Source organism: Quercus robur, chromosome 2, assembly GCF_932294415.1.
Source record: "Quercus robur chromosome 2, dhQueRobu3.1, whole genome shotgun sequence".
In the NCBI taxonomy this organism is placed as follows: Eukaryota; Viridiplantae; Streptophyta; class Magnoliopsida; order Fagales; family Fagaceae; genus Quercus; species Quercus robur.
The window spans coordinates 21,530,378-21,551,434 of record NC_065535.1 but is presented as its reverse complement, the minus strand read 5'-3'; the positions used below and the strand labels follow the sequence as shown (position 1 = coordinate 21,551,434).

The window sequence follows — 21,057 nt, the reverse complement described above, 5'->3', positions numbered from 1 at the left end:
CAATGCACTTAAGACCTCCAAGCTTCTTGCTCTAACAAGGTTTTGCCTAACCATGTCTTCTTTAGCTTCCCAGATCCCGCAATAAGCCCATTGCATCAACCAAGTGAATTGGTCATCTCCGAACTGCTTCCCAAACACCAAAATGCCTCCTCACTGATATGGGTATGGTGAGATAAGGATTTGACAAATTTACCTCTCAAGGATATGTCAATGGAGAGGGTGAGAGTAGAGGAATTTGGAAAATCAAATGTCTAAGATTGTGGATGAGTTAATCTTGGTTTTCTCTAGGGTTTCTCTCTCAAAATTCTCTCTGGAAGCTCTCTACATTTCATGGCTATAGGGTTTTTATAGTAGTGTACGTGAGGAATGTGAAAGGTCATTTTTCTGCATAATAGGGCATTTTGGCGACTCAGTCTTGCGAGTGGGATGAGTCGCGAGTATAAGTCGGGAGATAATTGCCAGGCTAGACTGTACTTTTTGTCCTGTAGTGCTCCAGTTGTCGTGACCCTTCAACTTCCTACATGCTTCACACATGTGGCATTTTGGCAAGTTGCCAATTGTGAGTTACTCACGAGAATCCTCTAATGCACACACACTTGAATTTCTTCACACTCTTTCACACACAACCCTTACATAATTTCCACCTAAATACAGGGTATCTAATTGCTAAAATATAAGCAAATTTGGCATGGAATAAAGCCAGCACATGATCAAAACAATTCAACCTTATAGGGTCTATAAATAGGGAACTCACTATTTCCTATTCTGACAAGGATCTGACCAAGAAGGGGAAGCACCACAACAACTTGTTGCATATCTCTGTAGATGCCATGGGGAAAAGGATACCAATGGTTTTGATAGATGAAGAAAGTGCTTTGTGCCTACTGAGGGCATACAAAAATAGTAGAAGAGAGGTTTTGGGAACCATAACATTAGAGCTTACCATCGGACCGATGGTTAAGAAGGTGGATTTTCAAGTCCTTAATATAGCCACATGCTTCAATATGCTTCTTGGGCGACCATGGATCCATGACACAGAAGCCGTACCATCTTCTCTATATCAAAAGGTTTGGTTTCCACATGGAAGGGGCTATTGTGACCATTTATGGGGATACTTTAACTATGCCTAAGCCTATTTTCGGTATTGATTCTGAGAAAGAGCCGTTGAATTTGGATGGCTTTGAGATTGAGAGGCCTGGTTTCGAAAAGAGAGAAGCAGAAGTTGAGAAGATCCCAATGGACTTTGCTTTTTATGGTAACAATAATGTGGTAGCAATGATGAGGAAAATGAACTACCTTTCGGGAATGAACTTGGGGAGAACTATGAAGAAGCCAACTGTTCAAGTCTTGATGATTCCTACTGCCACACCACCTTTTGGGTTAGGCTATGAGCCCATTGATGATGACATGTTAGAGATGGAAGTGAGAAAGATGGCTCGAGGCAAAGCCAAAGTGAAAGGACTTCCTTGTCCTCCTGAACCTCTGAAACCCTATACTCCTACATTAAATGGGAAGTTTGTAAAAGCTGGAGAAAGTCAACGCTACTGGGGATTCCCTGAATCGAGATTTGATACTATGACAAAGACAATGGTACCTAGATTCGAGATACTACTTAATTGCAACAACAAGGTTTTAGAGCTGAAGAAAGAAGACACAACCTGGGTTCCTATTGATTAGGCTGATCACATGGATCCTGATGCCATGACTACACTCCTTAGAGATCCTATTTGCAATATAGAAGAAGAGGAATATTGAAAGGCCTACCAGCATACATTGAAGAGCCCGTATGAATTAAGAGCCAATGATGAAGAAGAGGAAGGGGGAACAACCCCTAGTGATGATGAAGATGGAAGTGAAGACAAAAGTGATAGTAATAGTGACAGTAGTAGCAATGATAGTGGACATGACGATGATAACAGCAACACCAATAGTGATGACAACAATAGAAGTTATGATAGCCTATACAGTGGAGATGATTGAGGTGAACCCCCTAATGATGGAGAAGACGAAGATGCAGATCTATTCAGACTACTATGATCAAGATATTGAAGATGATGCTGAAGCTAATAGGTGGAGCGACACTGATAGTGATCAATACAGGCTAATAATTGTGTTAGAAAATGCAATAGTGGAGAATGCACAAGCCAATCAAATGTACCATGATGAATATCCCTATGGGCACCTTTTAGATTTGAGTGATATCAAGAATGTTAGTTCAAGGTCTGACCCTAGGTACGACAAGCATGGAAGAGAGTTTCCAAAATTGGGGTCGTATTATGATTCAGAACCAAGTTCACCAACCCCACATACTGAAGAGGAGGATGACATAGATGCCAGGTTAACTGCTTTAGACCAAAAGCTTATGGTCCATAGTCTCAGAATCATGACACTTGAGAATGTTGAACGTAATGAGGAGAGAATGGAAGGAGGTGAGTTAGGGCATCTCCATCAACACACTCACTTGGGCAACAGAGGCAAACACAATCTATTTGATGAATGGATGGATAACATAGAGCACTTGGATGCTTTTGTGATCGACAATCCCACAGACATGGAGATTGAAGAAGCTATGGATTATATGGATGTAGATCCCACGATACTGATGCTGAGGGAAGAAGGAGCTTACTAGGAGCCACTTACCATTATGGAAGCCACAACCGAGTTGAAGAACTGGGCATGGGAGGGAGCTGCCCACCCCAAGGAGGACTCTTTAAGAAAGATCAAGACCATCAAGTTAGTCACTTTCACCAAGAAGATCAAGACTGTCGAGCCAGTCACTCCTGCCAAGAACATTGTTTACGCTCCTATTGAGTTTATTTCTGCTAGTGTTTCTATTCCTATTAAGTTTGTTTGTGATAGTTTTCTAGTTGAGTCTGTTGAGTCTATTAAAAACTCTTTCCCTTTTAATATGATTTCTAATTCTGCTTATTTGCTGGTTTTGAATGTTTTTATTTTTGAAATTGATAAAGAAACTCTTAATAATAAGGAATTAAAACTTGGATACCTAGAACCCATAAAAGAAGAAACCCAACCCATTAACCTAGGAGCTAATGATGAGCCCAAAATGATCCAAGTGGGCAATACCCTAACCACTTCAGAGAAAGATGCATTTTTGGCACTACTGACAGAGTTCAAGGAGGTCTTTGCCTGGTCATATGAAGACATGCCTGGGATTGATACAGATATAGTACAACACTGCATTCCAACAAATCTAACCATGAAGCCAGTCAAGCAGAAGTTGAGAAGAATAAAGCCAAAGTGGACTCTCAAGATCAAAGAATAAGTAAAGAAACAGTACAATGCAGGATTCCTGAGAGTGGTCAACTATCCAAAATGGTTAGCTAATGTGGTTCCAGTACCAAAGAAGGATGGAAAGGTCAGAATGTGTGTAGATTTTCGAGATCTGAATAAGGCTAGTCCAAAAGACGACTTTTAATTCCCTTACATTGATGTTATAGTTGACAACACAATAAGTCATGCTTTGCTATTGTTTATGGGCAGATTTTTAGGTTACAATCAGATTAAGATGGCTCTAGAAGATATGGAGAAAGCCTCCCTTATCACTCCACGAGGGACATATTGCTACAAAGTCACGCCATTTGGCCTTAAAAATGCTAGTGCTACTTACCAACGAGCAGCCGCCACTTTGTTACATGATTTGATCCATAAAGAAGTAGAGGTTTATGTTGATGATATGATAGTGAAGTCCAAAGACTGTGAAGGACACATACTAGCTTTAAGGAAGTTCTTTGAAAGAATCCAGTTCTACAAGTTGTGATTGAATCCAAAGAAGCGTGCTTTCGGAGTTACATCCGAAAAACTGTTAGGGTTTATGGTAAGCTAGAGGGGAATAGAAGTTGATCCTAACAAAATCAAGGCAATTGTAGAGATGAAACCTCCAAGAACTGAAAAAGAGATCCGAAGATTTTTGGGGAGGATACAATATGACATCACCCTAGCCATTCTCTACATGGGGAATCGACATTATTGGGAAGATTCACCCAGAAGCATCCAATGGCCATGAATTCATACTCGTAGCCATTGATTATTTCACCAAATGGGTAGAAGTTGCTTCATACAAAGTCCTGAATTTAAAGAAAGTTGCTCTGTTTATTCAGACCAATATCATCTACAGATACGGGGTACCGCATGAAATTATCTTAGATAATGGGTTGCACTTTAAAAGAGAAACAGAGAAGCTACTACGACAGTTCAATATTCGACACCACAAATCTTCACCTTACTGTCCTCAGACTAATGGAACAATTGAGGCTGCTAATAAAAATATAGGGCGAATCTTGAAGAAGAGCACAAAGAACTACAAGGACTGGCACCTACAATTGCCTTATGCACTCTGGGGGTTTAGAACATCAATTTGATCTTCCACAGGAGCCACTCCTTATTCATGGTGTATGGGATGGAAGCAGCCCTTCCCATTGAGATGGGTGTCCGTTCACTAAGGACAGTATTGGAAAGTGAAATCCCTGAAGCAGATTGGTTACAAAGCAGATATGATCAGTTGTGCATGCTAGATGAGAAAAGACTCAAAGCCTTGCATCATATTCAAGGTTACCAAAGGAGGCTTAGGAAAGCTTTTGATAAGAAAGTGAGAACTAGAGATTTGACGTTGGGGGATTTAGTGTTGAAAGAAATCCAAGCCTCGGTTCAAGATGCAAATGGAAAGTTCAAGCAAAATTGGGTAGGCCCATACATCATCAAGTAGATATACTCTGGGGGAGCAATAAGATTGATGGACTTAGATGCAAACCCTTTCACTGAGCCAACAAACATGGACGAATTGAAGAAGTACCACGTCTGAGATGGTAATTGTAAATTATGTTATTTCCATTCCTAGGTTTGACTAAAAAAAAAAAAGAGGCTTGCTAGGTTGAAAACCCGAAAAGGCAGTCCAGGCAAAAATTAGAGCAAAAAAAAAAAAGGGTAATTTGAAAATCCGAAAGGGCAATCTATACAAAAGGAGGGTAAAAAAAAAGAGTGAGAGAGCCTGCTAGGTTGAAAACCCGAAAGGGCGACCTAGGCAAAAGTTAAGGCAAATAAAAAATCATCATCAATGAACTACGTGATGACCTGATCCTTCTATCAAGGGGGTATGTAGGCAACCATGCAATGATTCGGTCACAATTTCCTAAAACCACCATTTTCCCATTAACCAAATTTCCAAAAATTCAACCATTCCATTAAACCATGTCATTACACAAAATCCAAGAACCCAAACCCTAAACCAAACCATAAAAAATTTCAAACCCCAAAAGCCTACACTTTAAATAGAATCCCTAACCTGCAAATTCTAAATAATTCCTAAACATAAGAGTTTTTACATCAACTTCTAAATAAACATGTTCAAAGCCAAAAAAATAAGAAGGTCACTTTGTCTTCAATCTTTTCTTTTTCTGTTGATCTTTGATTTCTTCTATGATAGGTACTTTGTCATCATTGTACCTTCTTTTGAATTCACAGTTGTCTTCATCGAATCTTTCCCGGTTGTCTTTGAGAAACTGTTCTCTCATAGCAATCCTCTCAGCCTCCTTATCAACAATCTTGTCTATCAATCAATTAGAGTATTTTGTAGTCATCTTGTGAAAGTGAACCTTGACAAAAGATTGGTCCACTCGGTCAGCCATCTCTAAACCTAATAGCATGTTCTTTACAGAAGTAGGATTTGTGTCCATAGGAGAGAAAGTTCTTCTTCTTTTGCCGCCAGACATTCCTTGCTCATATTTGAATTGCCTCAAGAGTCTATCTCCCTTGTAGAAAGTTGCCCTCCGCAACCCAACAAGTAAGGTGTGGTCTAATCCTAAAGACCGCAGTAGAGGGGGTGGGCACTTCCACCAATAACAGTCCCATTGAATTGAGGTACTAAATTTCTTGTCCAAGAACTTCACCCAGTCACTCTCAGTTTGGCACTCAGTTTTGATTACAACCTTGCTAAGAAAACTGCTAGGCCCATAATTATTGGTCGTAGGCTTGGCAATCATGTCCAGTCGCTCCATCAGCCATATCTGCAAAGTTAATGGACTCCCTAAGAAGTTTTGAGTTTCTCCACCATGAAATAAAGCATCCAGTCCTAGAAGAGTTTCTACCAAGATCAAAGAAATAGGATTATTGTCATGACCCAAATCCATAGAACATGAATTTAGATGCATGACTAACTTGCTAAACTTATATAACTCAATAAGCATAAATAATCCAAAATAATTTAAAACTCCAAAGAAACAATGCTCTTGATAAATAACCTCATACAAAAAATCTAAACTCCACAATTTGGAAATAATCTCCAAAATATAAAACATGAATTACAAAATAAAGGTAACTAAAATTCTACAAGTCTTCAAGTAATACTGAAGTCGCCTACAACTTCCACGCTCTACCTTGCACCTTACAAAGCGATCCAAATGTTCTAGATTCTCAATTACACTTTAATCTGAAAATAGTAATTGATGGGGTGAGCCACACATCTAGTAAGTAATTATATAGAGTATACAACGGAATAGAGTTAACAAAGCACAAGTATTTTGATTTTTCACAAGCTCATTCAATGATATCAAAAATAATTATTCCAAAACATATAATGAATCACTTAATACATATGTAATCACATCTTAATATCATTAGAAAACACATACATATAATTGATTAGAGCACAGTGCCATATATACACATCACATATTCTCGCATACAATCCTGTAAGCAGATACCAACATCTAACCCCTGCTGGTGAGGCATCAACACATATTCTCACATACAATCTTATGAGCGGATTTACACATATATCTGATCAATTCTAAAAACACTTATTTTGAGTCACATATCACAAAACAAAATATATACAAAATAGAATAATTTTCTTAATATTAACAATTATTCCAAATATAAAGGCATAGTGAATATCACAATATCAAATTGAACATAAATCAAAGGATGCTTGACTTTCTTAGGGAATGAATAAGAACTGAAGAGTTTATATAAATATTTTTACAATTCTTGAGTAAGTTTGAAAACCCAATTTGCTAAAGGAAACATCTTAAATACCATTTGAAAAATAAGAATATGACTTTGAAATCACTTGGTTTTAAACAAACTTAAAGAACAAGACCCTTTTTAGAAAACTTACTTTGAAACTCAATTATTTTTGGAAAATAGTTTAGTTTAGAAATCATCTTCTAATGAGATTTGGACATTCAAAACATTATTTAAAATTCGAAGTTTCTCTTTAAAACATCTTCTAAAAGTCGAAGTTTCCCTTTCAATGATGTAAAAATAATGCTTTCGATAAACTTTAGAAAACGTAAGTTTTAAAAACATAACTTTTGAAAATCTTTAACTTCTAAGAACCTAAAGAATAAAATTTGTGCATATTATGCATAATTACTTACCGCACTTGAATCACTCTGAAAGTCCAGCTGAAACACCCTCCAAATGGTCTCAAAATACTCTTAAATAGGACCTATAATCAATCATGGAAATATACTTAATATCTTCTACAAAATATAAAGCTTATAGAACTATACAAATGGACTCACTAGGATTATACTTTGTTGAACTAATAACACTTTTAACACTAAATTAAAGTTTCTCTAACCAATGATGCTCTAACCAATAATATTCCCTTATATTAATCGAAACTCATATTGCCATGGGGAAGGTAGTAGCCAAAAATATCATTGACCTAGGATTTAATATAAAACTCCAATGAAAATGTAAGAGCCATATACTTGAATAGATATTTGTAATCCATGGCTTGTTCACACAGTGGGCAACCTAGAATTTTATTATATAACTCTAATGAACACGTGAAGGCCATCTCCATGAATAATATCTTGATCCATGACTTAGTTCATGGATTACACACAGTGGCCCAAAACTAGAATTATATATATTTTATATGTACAAATCCACTTAAGCCAAAATCACGGATTTCTTGAAATTCCGTGGCTCAATCTAGGATTATATATATATATATATATATATATATATATCCTAATGAAAATGTAATAATACCTTTGTTCATGGATACACAGCGGCAAATCTAACCGTAAAATATAAGTAGAATTTTAGGACCAAAATAAAACTTCTGAACAATCTAACATCACAACTGATTCCAAGATAGCCTTATAAACTTTTAATTCTTTGTTTCTAATGGTGAGAAATCGTACCTTGAACAATCTGATTGCCTCTTCAATTGTATGTGCTCTAACTCCAAGGAAAAACACCTCTTAGCCTCCTTGATAAAACCCTTCCTATGAAAACCCTAATTTATCTTTTCCTCCAACTTATATTTTAACACATTAGAGATGTGGGCTTGGTGGGGTAGTGGGCTGGAATTTAAAATCCACTTGAGCTTATCTCTTTAGTCTCCAAGAAGCCCATAAAACATCTTTATCTTTTATTTATTTATTTATTAGTTTAATTGTTGCACAAAATTGTATGCACTAAAACTTTAATTTTTCTCACCTATTTGTAGCACCGCAAATTGTCTACTCCCATCTTCCTGTGCACACACATATAGTACCTCAACTCTATATTAAAAAGGACAAGGTACGATGATAATCATAAAAACAAAATTGGGGTATTACAATGATCACCATCCTTAATTTGATTCACAACACTTATGGCTCGAGCATCCACAAAACCATGTCTTCCAGAGCAAAGCAAAAGTTTTCCCACCATGCATAAAGCCAAACCAAAGTTTTTTTGCATATTGTTGGTCACTCCATAGGTGCGTTTGTCAATCAACCGAGAGATAATTGCATGAAGATTCACCATACGACCTTCAATCATACTATCAATAATGGAAGTAGGAAGACCGAGAGCACCAGACAAAGATTCCTTATGCCTGGGATCATAAGAAACTGCTATAGATTTTTTGCTTGGATCATAGCCCAAGATAGCAGAAAATTCTTCAATTGTTGGACAAAGTTCAACGGTGTTAAACTGAAACACATGATTTTCAGGATCCCAAAATTTCACAGTAGCATGAAGGAAGTCCCACTTGATTTTCACATTCCTTAGAGCCTTGATTCCCTCTAATTTGTAGGCTGTAAAATTGGTTTTGGTATTGAAATCAAAGTTACGAACCCATCTGTTGATATCATGGGTTGTTGAATGAGAAAAATTATAACTACTAGTCATGGATGACTTTTGCTTGTGATTATTATGTTTTACTAACCTTTATGCAGAGATTTGTCGCAAGAGAATTCATATATATAAGCTGCATCAATTCCTAATCAGGTTTGAAATAGATTTCAGAGAGTTTGTAACTGACTAGGAGAGTGTTTCATGATCACAAACGAAGTAAAATTTTTTCAAAAAATGTAAAAATGCAAAACACGCATTGGAAAAGCATAGAAGTCGGCCCACCATGACGTGAACGTCATTCAGCACTCTAGAAGTGCCGAATGGCACTCCTCATGTGCCACATGGCACGCAGCCCCTCCATCATACACTCATGCAACTTTATGCAATTTCGCGCTCTCAGACTTTTTTTTTAAAGATCATTCAACATTCAAAAAGATTTTTTTTTTTTTTGTCAAACTAAAGCATTCTGACGTGTCTAACTCACTTATTTTCAAAAATCATCACTTGCATCATTGTTTTCAAAATTAATCAAATCATATTTTTTTTAAGACTCATGGATTTATGTTCCAAACTAGGGGCATTCACCCATGCCTCATTCACTTTCAAAGAATCAAAAAAAAAAAAAAAAAAAAAAAGTCATCATCATCTTTTCAAAAAAAAAAAAAAATCATCATAACCAAGATTTCCAAAAATCATGCATTCATTTTAAACTAGGGGCATTCGGCTCCACCTCATTCAAATAAGTGCATATTCCAGCAGAGCCAAGCCAGATAAGTTTAAATTAGCATTACAAGACATCATCAGGTGAATTCTAAACTTGTCTTAGTTAAAGTTTCTACATGATCTAAAGGATAAAGAACTAAACATGGGAAATAATACAAGATTGTCTAAGGAGCACTTCCTTTTCTTTTACAGGAAAAATAAAAATACAAGTCATACATCATTAGGACTCCGAGTCTACCTGTGTGAGAAGAATATAAAGGTTATTAACGGGTATGAAATGATGTGTTTATATGGGTGCAAAATGAGGTACTGGACACATCATTTTTGTAGCCTAAAATTTTTTAAAAATAATTTACTAACGTGACATCATTTTATTGAACGAACTAAAAATGTGAAGTAAACTTATGTGACACTTATATGGAGGAGGGGCTACTAATGCAAACGAAATTTAACTTCAAGAAATAAACTCTAAAATTTGAAATTTCAAGGTGTAAAAAAATATATATATAAAAACTCAAATTTTAGAATTGTAGTTTGTACTTTAACCTTAAAATAGTACTAAATAAATAGTGATACTCCTTTTAAATTTGTAAAAGTTTTATTAATAGATATTATTCATTTTAATATTTTGAAAATTTGACAATAGAGCTTTACTTAGAGCTAGCAAATGTGCTGTGTTAATTATTGTAATTATTAACATAATACAAGGAGGAAAAAAGGTAATAAAAAAAATAAAGGCAAGGACTACTATAATATCTTCTTCTTTTTTTAAATGTCTTTGACAACATAACTCACTTTTTAAAAAAAAAAGTGGCATAATGTTATTTATTTATTTATTTTATGAAAAAAAAATGCAACTTTATTAAGAAGAATATAAATTCAGTTCATCATGAGTCAAAGCTGACTTAATCATATCTAAATTTTCCTCTGTCCAAGTTTCATATTCCTTGACATACTAATTCAAGAGGTGTGCTTGTTTATTGCCTTCTCTCTCAAACATGTGAGATTTGCACAAATCGAAAACCGTAGCTTATGAGTTATGACATATCCTTGAGATGATGTTATAGACAACTTGTGAATTCTTTTTTTTATTTTTGAAGAAAGACTGTTAGGTTAAGATAGCTTGACCTTGGTTAATTAATTTAATTTGCCCAAGTTGATTAATTAGGTTCAATTGCATGTAAATCATGAATGTACCAACAAATTACCAAATAAACTAAATGTAGCGGAAATTAAATTGACACGGTGATTTGTTAACAAATGGGGAAAACCTCTCACAAGGCAAAAACCCTACCAAGTGAATTTAAAGTCACCACTCCCAAGAATCCACTAATGAACAATTAAGCGGTTATAAGTATAAGGTATCTTACCACTACCCTGGACTATCCCGAAATATCAACTTACAATTGAACCTTTGCTCCAATACCCAATTGGACTTGATCTTGTAGTAGCCTTCTTTCCTTTGTTGCACAAATCTCCAATTTGTGACTAACCATTTGCACGGATCCCAGTACGTGACTAACTTCAGCAACTTGAACAGATGTTGTTGGTTGCAAAGTTCTTCATTTTATCAACAATGAAGATTAGGAAGCATTTGGTTACAAAGCTCTAAGGCATACAAATGCAACAGCTTCTCACAGAGAGAAAAAAAATCTTTTGGTCTTTGTATCCATATATGACGGCTCTTAAAATAAGCCTCATATATGTCTAGGGTTGTGAGAAAAGAAATCCTAAACAAATACATAAACTTGGGCCAAATTTTAGACCTGGAAATTCTGAAATCGTAATTCTCGATAGATGGAGGATGTGTCGAGCCATCTATTGAGTTTCATATTAAATCTCGATAGCAGTCATCTGTCGAGCTATTTGTCGAAACTTAATGAACAGTTTTTCTTCACTTGTTTCTTGGACCAATCTTCAAGTCTTTTAATACGAACACTTGATATGCTTGAATAACATATTTCTTGATGTATGTAAAGTTGTGATTTACAACTATATTTTATGTTGGCTTTATTCCATGACAAAAAGTGTTGTATTTGCATTATTTTGTTCCTTGTCTTTTTATGGGATTTTATTGTATTAGGTTTAGTATTAAGTTGGTGAAGAATTGAGCATGAATTGAAGAACAAGTGGATTTCGCGAGAAGCTCACGAGAAGCTAACCTGTGAAAGAGCCATGTTTAACGTATCTCATAACAGCCACACGCAATGACACAAATACAAACATTCAGACCCATAACTCATAAAAATAGAAAACATTCTATTATATTCATAATGAAAACTATGTTGAGAAAGACGTTGAATGGAATTAATGATTCAATAGTATATAAATCTGTTTCTAATAAAGACAAAAGAAAACATTAAAATTAGTACCTTATTTCCAACTTTGCTAGAGAGAAAAATGAGGTAAAGAGTCACGTTGGGTAGAATAAAATAAGCTGATGATATATTTGTTTAAATAGTAGGGTTTTAGGATATAAAAAATTTACAATTGAACCCTTACTAATGCGGGGCGGGGTGAGGATATTGCGGGGTGGGTCTAAAAAGTGTAAACTCATCCTCACCCTGCCTTGTGGTGCGGGTTTAAAATCTCGCCCCATCCCCGCCTCACCACCTTTGTAGGGCGGGGAAAACCCACGCGGGGAGAAGTGGGGAGGTGCGGGGCAAAATTGTCATTTTTAGTTCTATTGCACTTTTTGGCACTATTCATGAGTCTCACTATACTATTTCAGCTATCTTTAGTTTTATCTACAGTACTTTTAGCAAAAAAATTTCAACTTCAGCTAAATAAGTTGTTCCCAAACAGACACTAAGGATCTGTTTGGAATTTGCTTATTTTACTGAAACTGAAAACTTTTTGTTGAAAGTACTGTAGATAAAAGTAAAAGTTAGTTGAAATAGTACAGTGGGACCCTTGAATAGTCAAAAAGTGTAGTGGGACCCTTGAATAGTCAAAAAGTGTAGTGGGACCTATGAATAGTAGTAAAAATAAGCTGAATAGTAAAATAAGCTGGCAAAATTAAGCCATGCCAAACGCATGCTAAATCAGCAAATCACTCCCCTTCTTTCTCTACCTCACTACTATCATTGTTCACACCCCTTCTTTTTAAGCACTCCAATTTTTTTTTTTTTTGGTTGTTGTGTCCTTAGCACATTGCCGGTGTATTTTGGTTTTTTGTGTTACCTTTATTTTTAATTAATGAAGTATTATTTATTTATATAAAAAAGAAAAAAACAGTGTCAATAGTACTATTTATCGAAAACTCAATTCCTTGACCAAGCAAAAAAGCACCTTTTAAGTACAATTGTTCCTTGCCCTCTTTTACACTTCATACTTTTTACTGAAAATTTATGGATCTTTTCTTGGAGATTTAGACTCTATTTATAGGGAAAGAGATTCCCTCTCCACTGTCCACCTATAGGGTGGATGATAAGGGTGAAGCTACTTGTCCCATATGGATTCCCCCCCCCCCCCCCTCTTTTGAGGTGAGGATGAGTGGAAGTATAGGTGTACAACACTGTTTTGATGGGTCATTCTATAATAAATGTGACTTGGCTGGTAGGTATAGATCATTTAATGCGGAGGTAACGGTTGTTGAGTTTGAACATTGTCCCTGTTGGCCCATCTAAATCAATTTCCCTTTAAGTTGGTTAGCTTCTCCATCTTTTACGAAATACAAATAGTTTGAGGGCTCCTCTCGGTCAATCTATCAAAACAAAACCCAGAGGATTAGTAAAATTTTTATTAAGGGGTTTAGACCAAAAAATGGTCCCAACTAAGAAAACTTTAAGTTTGAAGGTGTTTTAAAGAAAAAATCCCTCATGGATTACTATTTTTCTAGTGATTTCGATGGTGTTTTGGGAAAAAAGCCTATGAGGAATTTTATAGTGTCAAGAGAGGGGGGGGGGGGGGGGGTTAGGTTTATCGTTCCCAAACGATATGAGATTAACTTTGCACCAAATTTCGTAAAAAAATTTCCCTACATAACTCTGCCAGATAAACTTGTGTATGCATGCTTATGAAGATGCATACACAACTTGGCTGCATACGCGGGCTTCGTTCCTGTGTACACAAGTCTAGGTTGTATTCCTTTAGTTAGTTAGTTAGTTAGTTAGTTAGTTGAGATAATGATAAGTTAGTTAGGATGTAAGTACATGTAGCTCATTTAACCTATGGCTTAATTCATAAAGCACATGTTGAATTAACTAACCAATTATCTTAGGCCATGTGGGCCAATGGTATTAGAGCTAGTCTCCTCTATATGATTGTAATTCAATATTAGATATCAATGAAGAATAAACCAATTGCTTAGTACATCTCTCTCTCTCTCTCTCTCTCTCTTAATCTCTTTCTTTCTCTATGGAGGTTTAGGTCCCCTTGAAGTGGCCTACAACAACGAATATTCTAATTCACAATTCTTGCTTGTCCACAATTCATATTCATATTCTAGGAAGTTCTTATCATAATCCAACTACTAGAGAGAGGTTCGATACGTAAAAATGTGCTAGTGTACTGTGTGAGAGATCAGAAAAGATGAGGTAGGGTTTTGAAAACATGGAGACACTCTCTCTAGCTCAGTTTTTGGATGGATGCATAAGTTGAGTATATACGCATGTGTGTGTGTGTGTGTGTGAGCTAGGGTTTTAAAGCTTTTTGGAGGGTTTTGGATGTTTCTAAGGGTCTGGGGGGGTGCCCCCTCTAAGATTTAAGTTTTGGGACCTTAAATATGGTTCTAGAAGTGAGGCTGCACACACAGTCTCGTGAGTGTGCGTACACAATCCCAAAGGTGTGTACATAGAACCTTAATTTTTACTGCATTGATAGTCTAACTTCAAACGTCCATAATTTACTCATTTTAAATTCAAATTAGGAAAATTTTGAATTCAATTAAAGTCCAAGATGTCTACTTTCCAATTAAAAAATTCTCATTCAAATATTTGTTGTGGTTCAAATGTGGTAAAAACAATGAGAAAAAAGTCACTTTTCAGCATTGTTTTCAAAGCTATTTGGAGTAATTTTAAGTTATGATTATCTTTGGACTATTGAGAACACTTCAATTACCCTTAATTGGCGTATTTCAAGCCCATCATTGGGACTAAGGATTAAAAGTTATTAATGAGTACAAAATGAGGTGTCTACAGAGGTACAAAATGAGGTACTGGGCATATCATTTTTGTAGTCTAAAAATGCTTTAAATAATTTATTGACATGGCATCATTTCATTAGAAAACTAAACACGCAGGAGCAAGCTTATGTGACACTTAATAGAAAATATGGATTGAAAGGCTGCTGATGCAAACATAATATAACTTTAGGAGGTAAAATCTAAATTTTAAAATAATTATAAAATTTCAAAGTGTAAAATTCAAAAACTCCTGAAATTTAGAGGTGCAATTTGCACTTTAGCATTAAAATAATATAAAATTAATAGTGACACTCCTTTTAAATTTCAAAAGATTTTGATAGTAGATATTATTCATTGTAGTATTTCGAAAATTTGACAGAAGAGTTTTACTTAGAGAAAATGTGTTGTGTTAATTATTGTAATACTTAGCATACTACAAGGAGGGAAAAAAAGTAATAAAAAAAAAAAGGGCGAAGGTCTTTGACAACATGGCCTTTTCCTTAGATCTCATATTTCTGGACAAAGCGGCATAATGGTATTTCTTTTTATTTTTTTTATTTTTATGTGAAGACTACAACTTTATTAAGAAGAATATAAAAGTTATTAATGGGTACAAAATGATGTGTTATATGGGTGCAAAATGAGGTATTGGCCACATCATTTTTGTAGCCTAAAATTTTTTTTAAATAATTTATTGACGTGACATCATTTTATTGAACGAACTAAAATGTGAAGTAAACTTATGTGACACTTAACGGAAAATATGTATGGAGGAGGGGCTACTAATGCAAACGAAATTTAACATTAAGAAATAAAATCTAAATTTTGAAATTTCAAGGTGTAAAAAAAATATATAAAAACTCAAATTTTAGAAATGTAGTTTGTACTTTAACCTTAAAATAATATTAAATAAATAGTGATACTCCTTTTAAATTTGTAAAAGTTTTATTAATAGATATTATTCATTGTAGTATTTTGAAAATTTGACAATAGAGTTTTACTTAGAGCTAGCAAATGTGCTGTGTTAATTATTGTAATTATTAACATAATACAAGGAGGAAAAAAAGTAATAAAAAAAATAAAGGCAAGGACTACTATAATATCTTTTTTTTTTTTTTTTAAAAAAAAAAAAGGTCTTTGACAACCTAACTCACATTTTTTTTTTTAAAGTGGCATAATGTAATTTATTTATTTATTTTATGAAAAAAAAAATGCAACTTTATTAAGAAGAATATAAATTCAGTTCATCATGAGTCAAAGCTGACTTAATCATATCTAAATTTTCCTCTATCCAAGTTTCATATTCCTTGACATACTAATTCAAGAGGTGTGCTTGTTTATTGCCTTCTCTCTCAAACATGTGAGATTTGCACAAATCGAAAACCGTAGCTTATGAGTTATGACATATCCTTGAGATGATGTTATAGACAACTTGTGAATTCTTTTTATTTTATTTTTTTATGATAGACTGTTAGGTTAAGATAGCTTGACCCTGGTTAATTAATTCAATTTACCCAAGTTGATTAATTAGGTTCAATTGCATGTAAATCGTGAAGGTACCAACAAATTACCAAATAAACTAAATGCATCGGAAATTAAATTGACACAGTGATTTGTTGACAAATGGGGAAAACCTCTCATAAGGCAAAAACTCCACCAGGTGAATTTAAAGTCACCACTCCCAAGAATCCACTAATGAACAATTAAGCGGTTACAAGTATAAGGTATCTTACCACTACCTTGGCCTATCCCGAAATATCAACCTACAATTGAACCTTTACTCCAATACCCAATTTGACTTGATCTTGTAGTAGCTTTCTTTCCTTTGTTGCACAAATTTCCAATTTGTGACTAACCATTTGCACGAATCCCAATACGTGACTAACTTTAGCAACTTGAACAAATATTGTTAGTTGCAAAGTTTTTCACTTTATCAACAATGAAGATCAGGAAGCATTTGGTTACAAAACTCTAAGACGTACAAATGCAATAGCTTCTCACAAAGAAAAAAAAATTTGGTCTTTGTATCCATATATGACGGCTCTTAAAATAAGTCTCATATATGTCTAGGGTTATGAGAAAAGAAACCCTAAACAAATATATAAACCTGGGCTAAATTTTAGACCTAGAAATTCTGAAATCGTAATTCTCAATAGATGGAGGATGTGTCGAGCCATCTATCGAGTTTCATATTAAATCTCGATAGTAGTCATCTGTCGAGCCATTTGTCGAGACTTAATGAACAATTTTTCTTCACTTGTTTCTTGGACCAATCTTCAAGTATTTTAATATGAACACTTGATATGCTTGAATAACATATTTCTTGATGTATGTAAAGTTGTGATTTACAACTACATTTTATGTTGGCTTTATTCCATGACAAAAAGTGTTGTATTTGCATTATTTTGTTCTTTGTATTTTTGTGGGATTTTATTGTATTAGGTTTAGTATTAAGTTGGTGAAAAATTGAGCATGAATTGAAGAACAAGTGGATTTCGCAAGAAGCTAATCCGCGAAAGAGCTATGTGAGAAACACATGCTGGAAGCTAAAGAGTTGTGCTAGGCTGTCAATTCTGTGAGTGTTTCGCAAGTAAGGCCTTTCCACGAAGTACTCACGAAACGTTCTGCCTTGAGGATTTTTAAAAGTGACTTTCTTACCATTCACCCATACTATATATACCCCTCATTACCCACAGAAATTGTAAGGAGACCATTCAAAAAAAAAAAAAAAAAAAAAACCTAGATAGGTTTTCTACAACACACACACCCATCTTTTAGAGAGAGAGCTACTTATCTTTAGTGAGAAATCATTCTAGCATCTTCTTATTCCCTCTCCCATTGTCATACCTTGAGAGGAGATTTGTTCCCAAACATAACTCATACATTTTCAAAGTGTAGAAAGTGTTTTGGAACTTGAGAAGTTTTTGAGATTTGCCAAAAGAAGCCGGTGAGGCTTGGCAGATGCAATCGAGTGTATTGTGTGATCCGAAGAATTAGAGAAGATAAGGCTTCGTTAAGTAAGTTGGTAGCAGGAGCTTGGAGGGCTCAAGTACATGGGAGTAGACTAGGCTTGGAGGGTCTTTTGTTATCTGTATACTCCAACTTTATTCTCTAATGGATCAATTACCGCTTGGAGGGCGGCAAAGAGGTTTTTCGCCAAGTTCTTCAGTTTCCTCTTCGATAACACGTCTTGGTGTTATCTTGTGGTTGATTCTCTCTTCCCTTACTCTTGTGTTTTACTTTTATTGTTTGTTGCTCATATTTATGCACTAGAGTAGTATCGGTTCATTGCGCACATTTACTCTTGTTTTCGCATTTTGATTAAGTAAGAATAAAAATAATTTAGCCATAATTTTAATTGAGGGTCTAAACAATTCTTGTGTTTTCACACAAATTCGAGCTTTCAATGTATTAAACTCAACTTAAATTTACCCAATTACAAATAAAATATATTTTGTCAAAAGATTAGCCAATTACATAAAATATAACCCTAACAGAGACAACTTGTGAATTCTAAATAAGAAGTGATTACAAGAAAAATATAAGAGTATATGTTAGGAAAGACCTCTAACAGAAAAATTAGAACCACAATTAATTCAATGAACTAACGAATTAGCAATGAACCTTGGATCACATGCTATTAGCCTAATGGCAATGAACTAACGTATAAATGCAGTTGTTACTAAAATGCCCTACATTTTAGCACCGATCTCAACACTGAACACACACCAACAAGGCATCAATTACATAAAGTAGTGTTTGGTGAAATATCCCGAGTCCCAGAGTCTCAGACTTCACAGTTCACACGCTCATATATGGTCCCACCATTTAAGATTCAATGCTTCAAATACATATTTTCCTATCATTTGGCTGCATCGAAACGTACTAGCATACACGCGCCCATATGCTGCTGGTTCATGAATCACGCATCACTTCTCTCTCCTACTCATTCCGAGAATCGATCTTATCCTGTTATCCCTAGAAAGGGACGCAGCCCTGTAGTCCCGCGTCGACAAAACGTTGGCAATAGGGGAAACGCAAAAGGAATAATTCCATTTTTTTAACTACATATTTGGACTTTATTTTTGACCACATATTTTAATTTAGTTCTTAATTTTTTAATTGTGTTAATTTAGTCTCTAATTTTTTTTGAGTCAATTTAGTTTATACTGTTATTTATTTTATAGAAATTACTAACATGACTAATGACCAAAATATAAAATTAATTTTCATTAATGTGACAATAAACTAATTTTATATTTTGGCCGTTAGCTATATCAGAAATTTCCATCCAAAAAATAGCGACAGAAACTAAATTAACACAACACTGAAAGATTAGAAATCAAATTGACACAATTGAAATGTTAGAGACCAAATTGAAATATGGTATGAAAAATAATGATGAAATATGGTATGAAATGTTAGAACTTTAGAAGGAATTACTTGTATTTTTTGAAGAGTTTATCCTTATTGGTTCGACGGTTTAAAAAATAAATTAACGAAAATATAACCATATTTTTAAAATAAAGTTTAAAAAATTATACATTATTTTTGGGTTTCAATTAGCTCATAAAGTCTTTTGTCATTAAATAAAGGATCTAAGTCGGAATTCTACCTACACCTAATTAAACTATAAATTTAAATTCCATATACTCTAAAAATCAATTCGTACATAGATGTAATAATAAAGATTAATAATCATGCAACATAATTCATTTATTCACATCTTATCATTTTTTTTTTAATTATCACCGCGCACCTTTGGTGTGGTGGTCACTCCACAAGTATAAATGCTGGTAAGGTGTGGTAGGAAAGAATCAGGGTTCAAGTCTTCAGGAGGGAGTTTCATACACATATACACTTACATTAAGTTAAAGTAGAATTTCTATCTTGTTCAATAGAATAAAATGGGAAAAAAAAATTATAACAAACAATACGAAGCTAAGTCAGTTACATCTTCATAATTTCACTATTTTTTTTAAATTTATTTTTTGTGGCACAAAAATTTTTGTTACAAAAAGATGAGCAATATAAATATAGATATACTTTAGTCAATGCGAATCTCCCTCTTTTGAATCCAAAAAAGTCAGCACAACTGTTCGTTAAATATTTTGGATTAATACTATTTTTTTTTCTTTTTTTTTTTTCATGGACAATGTCAAAGATAAAAATTATTTTACAATTTTTTTTTTATATAAAAAAACTAATGTGAGTAATTATTGGTGAGTAAAAAAATAATGTTAGTGGTGGAACCAGATGAGAACCAATAATAACTGGTCATAGCAACAGTTTATAAAAATGTTATAGAATAATTTTTTACTGTAACATTACTCTTTTTTCATACATAAGAAACTTCACTTAGGTTTTGTTGTAGAGAAACCATATTATACTAACTAGAATTAAAAAAATAAATAAATAAAATTAAGAGGCTAGGAACTTTACAACTCAATTTATTAGCATCTTTTGGTATTTTTAATAAGATTTTGTTAATGTGTGTCCTAAGGACATACATTAAGTCTTCTATTTTTAGAAACATTTTCTCGGGAATTGAAAAAGTAATGACAGTTTTTTCAATTTTTGAGAAAATGTTTCCAAAAATAGAAAGCTTAATGTGTACCCTTAGGACACACATTAACCGGACCCTTTTTAATATAGGCATTTAGGGTTCAAATCACTTTATTCTACTGTACAATGAATTTACAAATTAAGCAAAACTAAGTTTTTTTTTTTTTTTTTTTTTTTTTTTTTTTTTTTTTTTTGGAGGGTGAGGGTTAAGGTCCTTATGGCGTATTAGTTTTTATTTTTTATTTTTTTTATTAGAGTTTATGTTATACAGATTACATACAGATAAATAATATCTAAATAATTCAAATCTCCCCTCTTCTATATCTGTCAAACTATTTCCCAAAAATAAAGAAAGAAAAGCTAGCTAATTGAGCTTCCTTAACTTGAAGCCGTTACTTACTAGTGATAGTTAAAAGGTAGGAGGCCATGTGTCATAAAAGGACAATTATTAGTGGAAATAAATAAAGGTCACGCGGGTTTAACACAAAAACCGGGCACCACGCACATCCCACGGTTTCATCTTTTAGCATCTAGCTGGCTCATTCGAC

The 21,057-nt window shown here is 34.2% G+C and overlaps 1 protein-coding gene across 1 annotated transcript; it reads left to right on the top strand.

Annotated features, from left to right (window-relative positions):
- Positions 1-3,526: 3,526 nt before the first annotated feature.
- On the top strand, positions 3,527-4,723 carry LOC126696156 (uncharacterized). Its single transcript, XM_050392941.1, has 2 exons — positions 3,527-3,774; positions 4,390-4,723. Exons 1-2 carry the CDS (start codon positions 3,527-3,529, stop codon positions 4,721-4,723), a joined length of 582 nt encoding a protein of 193 aa, XP_050248898.1.
- Positions 4,724-21,057: the final 16,334 nt, after the last annotated feature.

Excerpts from the sequence above, each read along its gene's own strand:
- LOC126696156 (XM_050392941.1), top strand. The coding sequence starts at position 3,527 with ATGGCTCTAGAAGATATGGAGAAAGCCTCCCTTATCACTCCACGAGGG. Across the intron at positions 3,775-4,389 it reads AGAATCCAGTTCTACAAGTT|GAGCCACTCCTTATTCATGG; the intron begins GTGATTGAATCC and ends GATCTTCCACAG.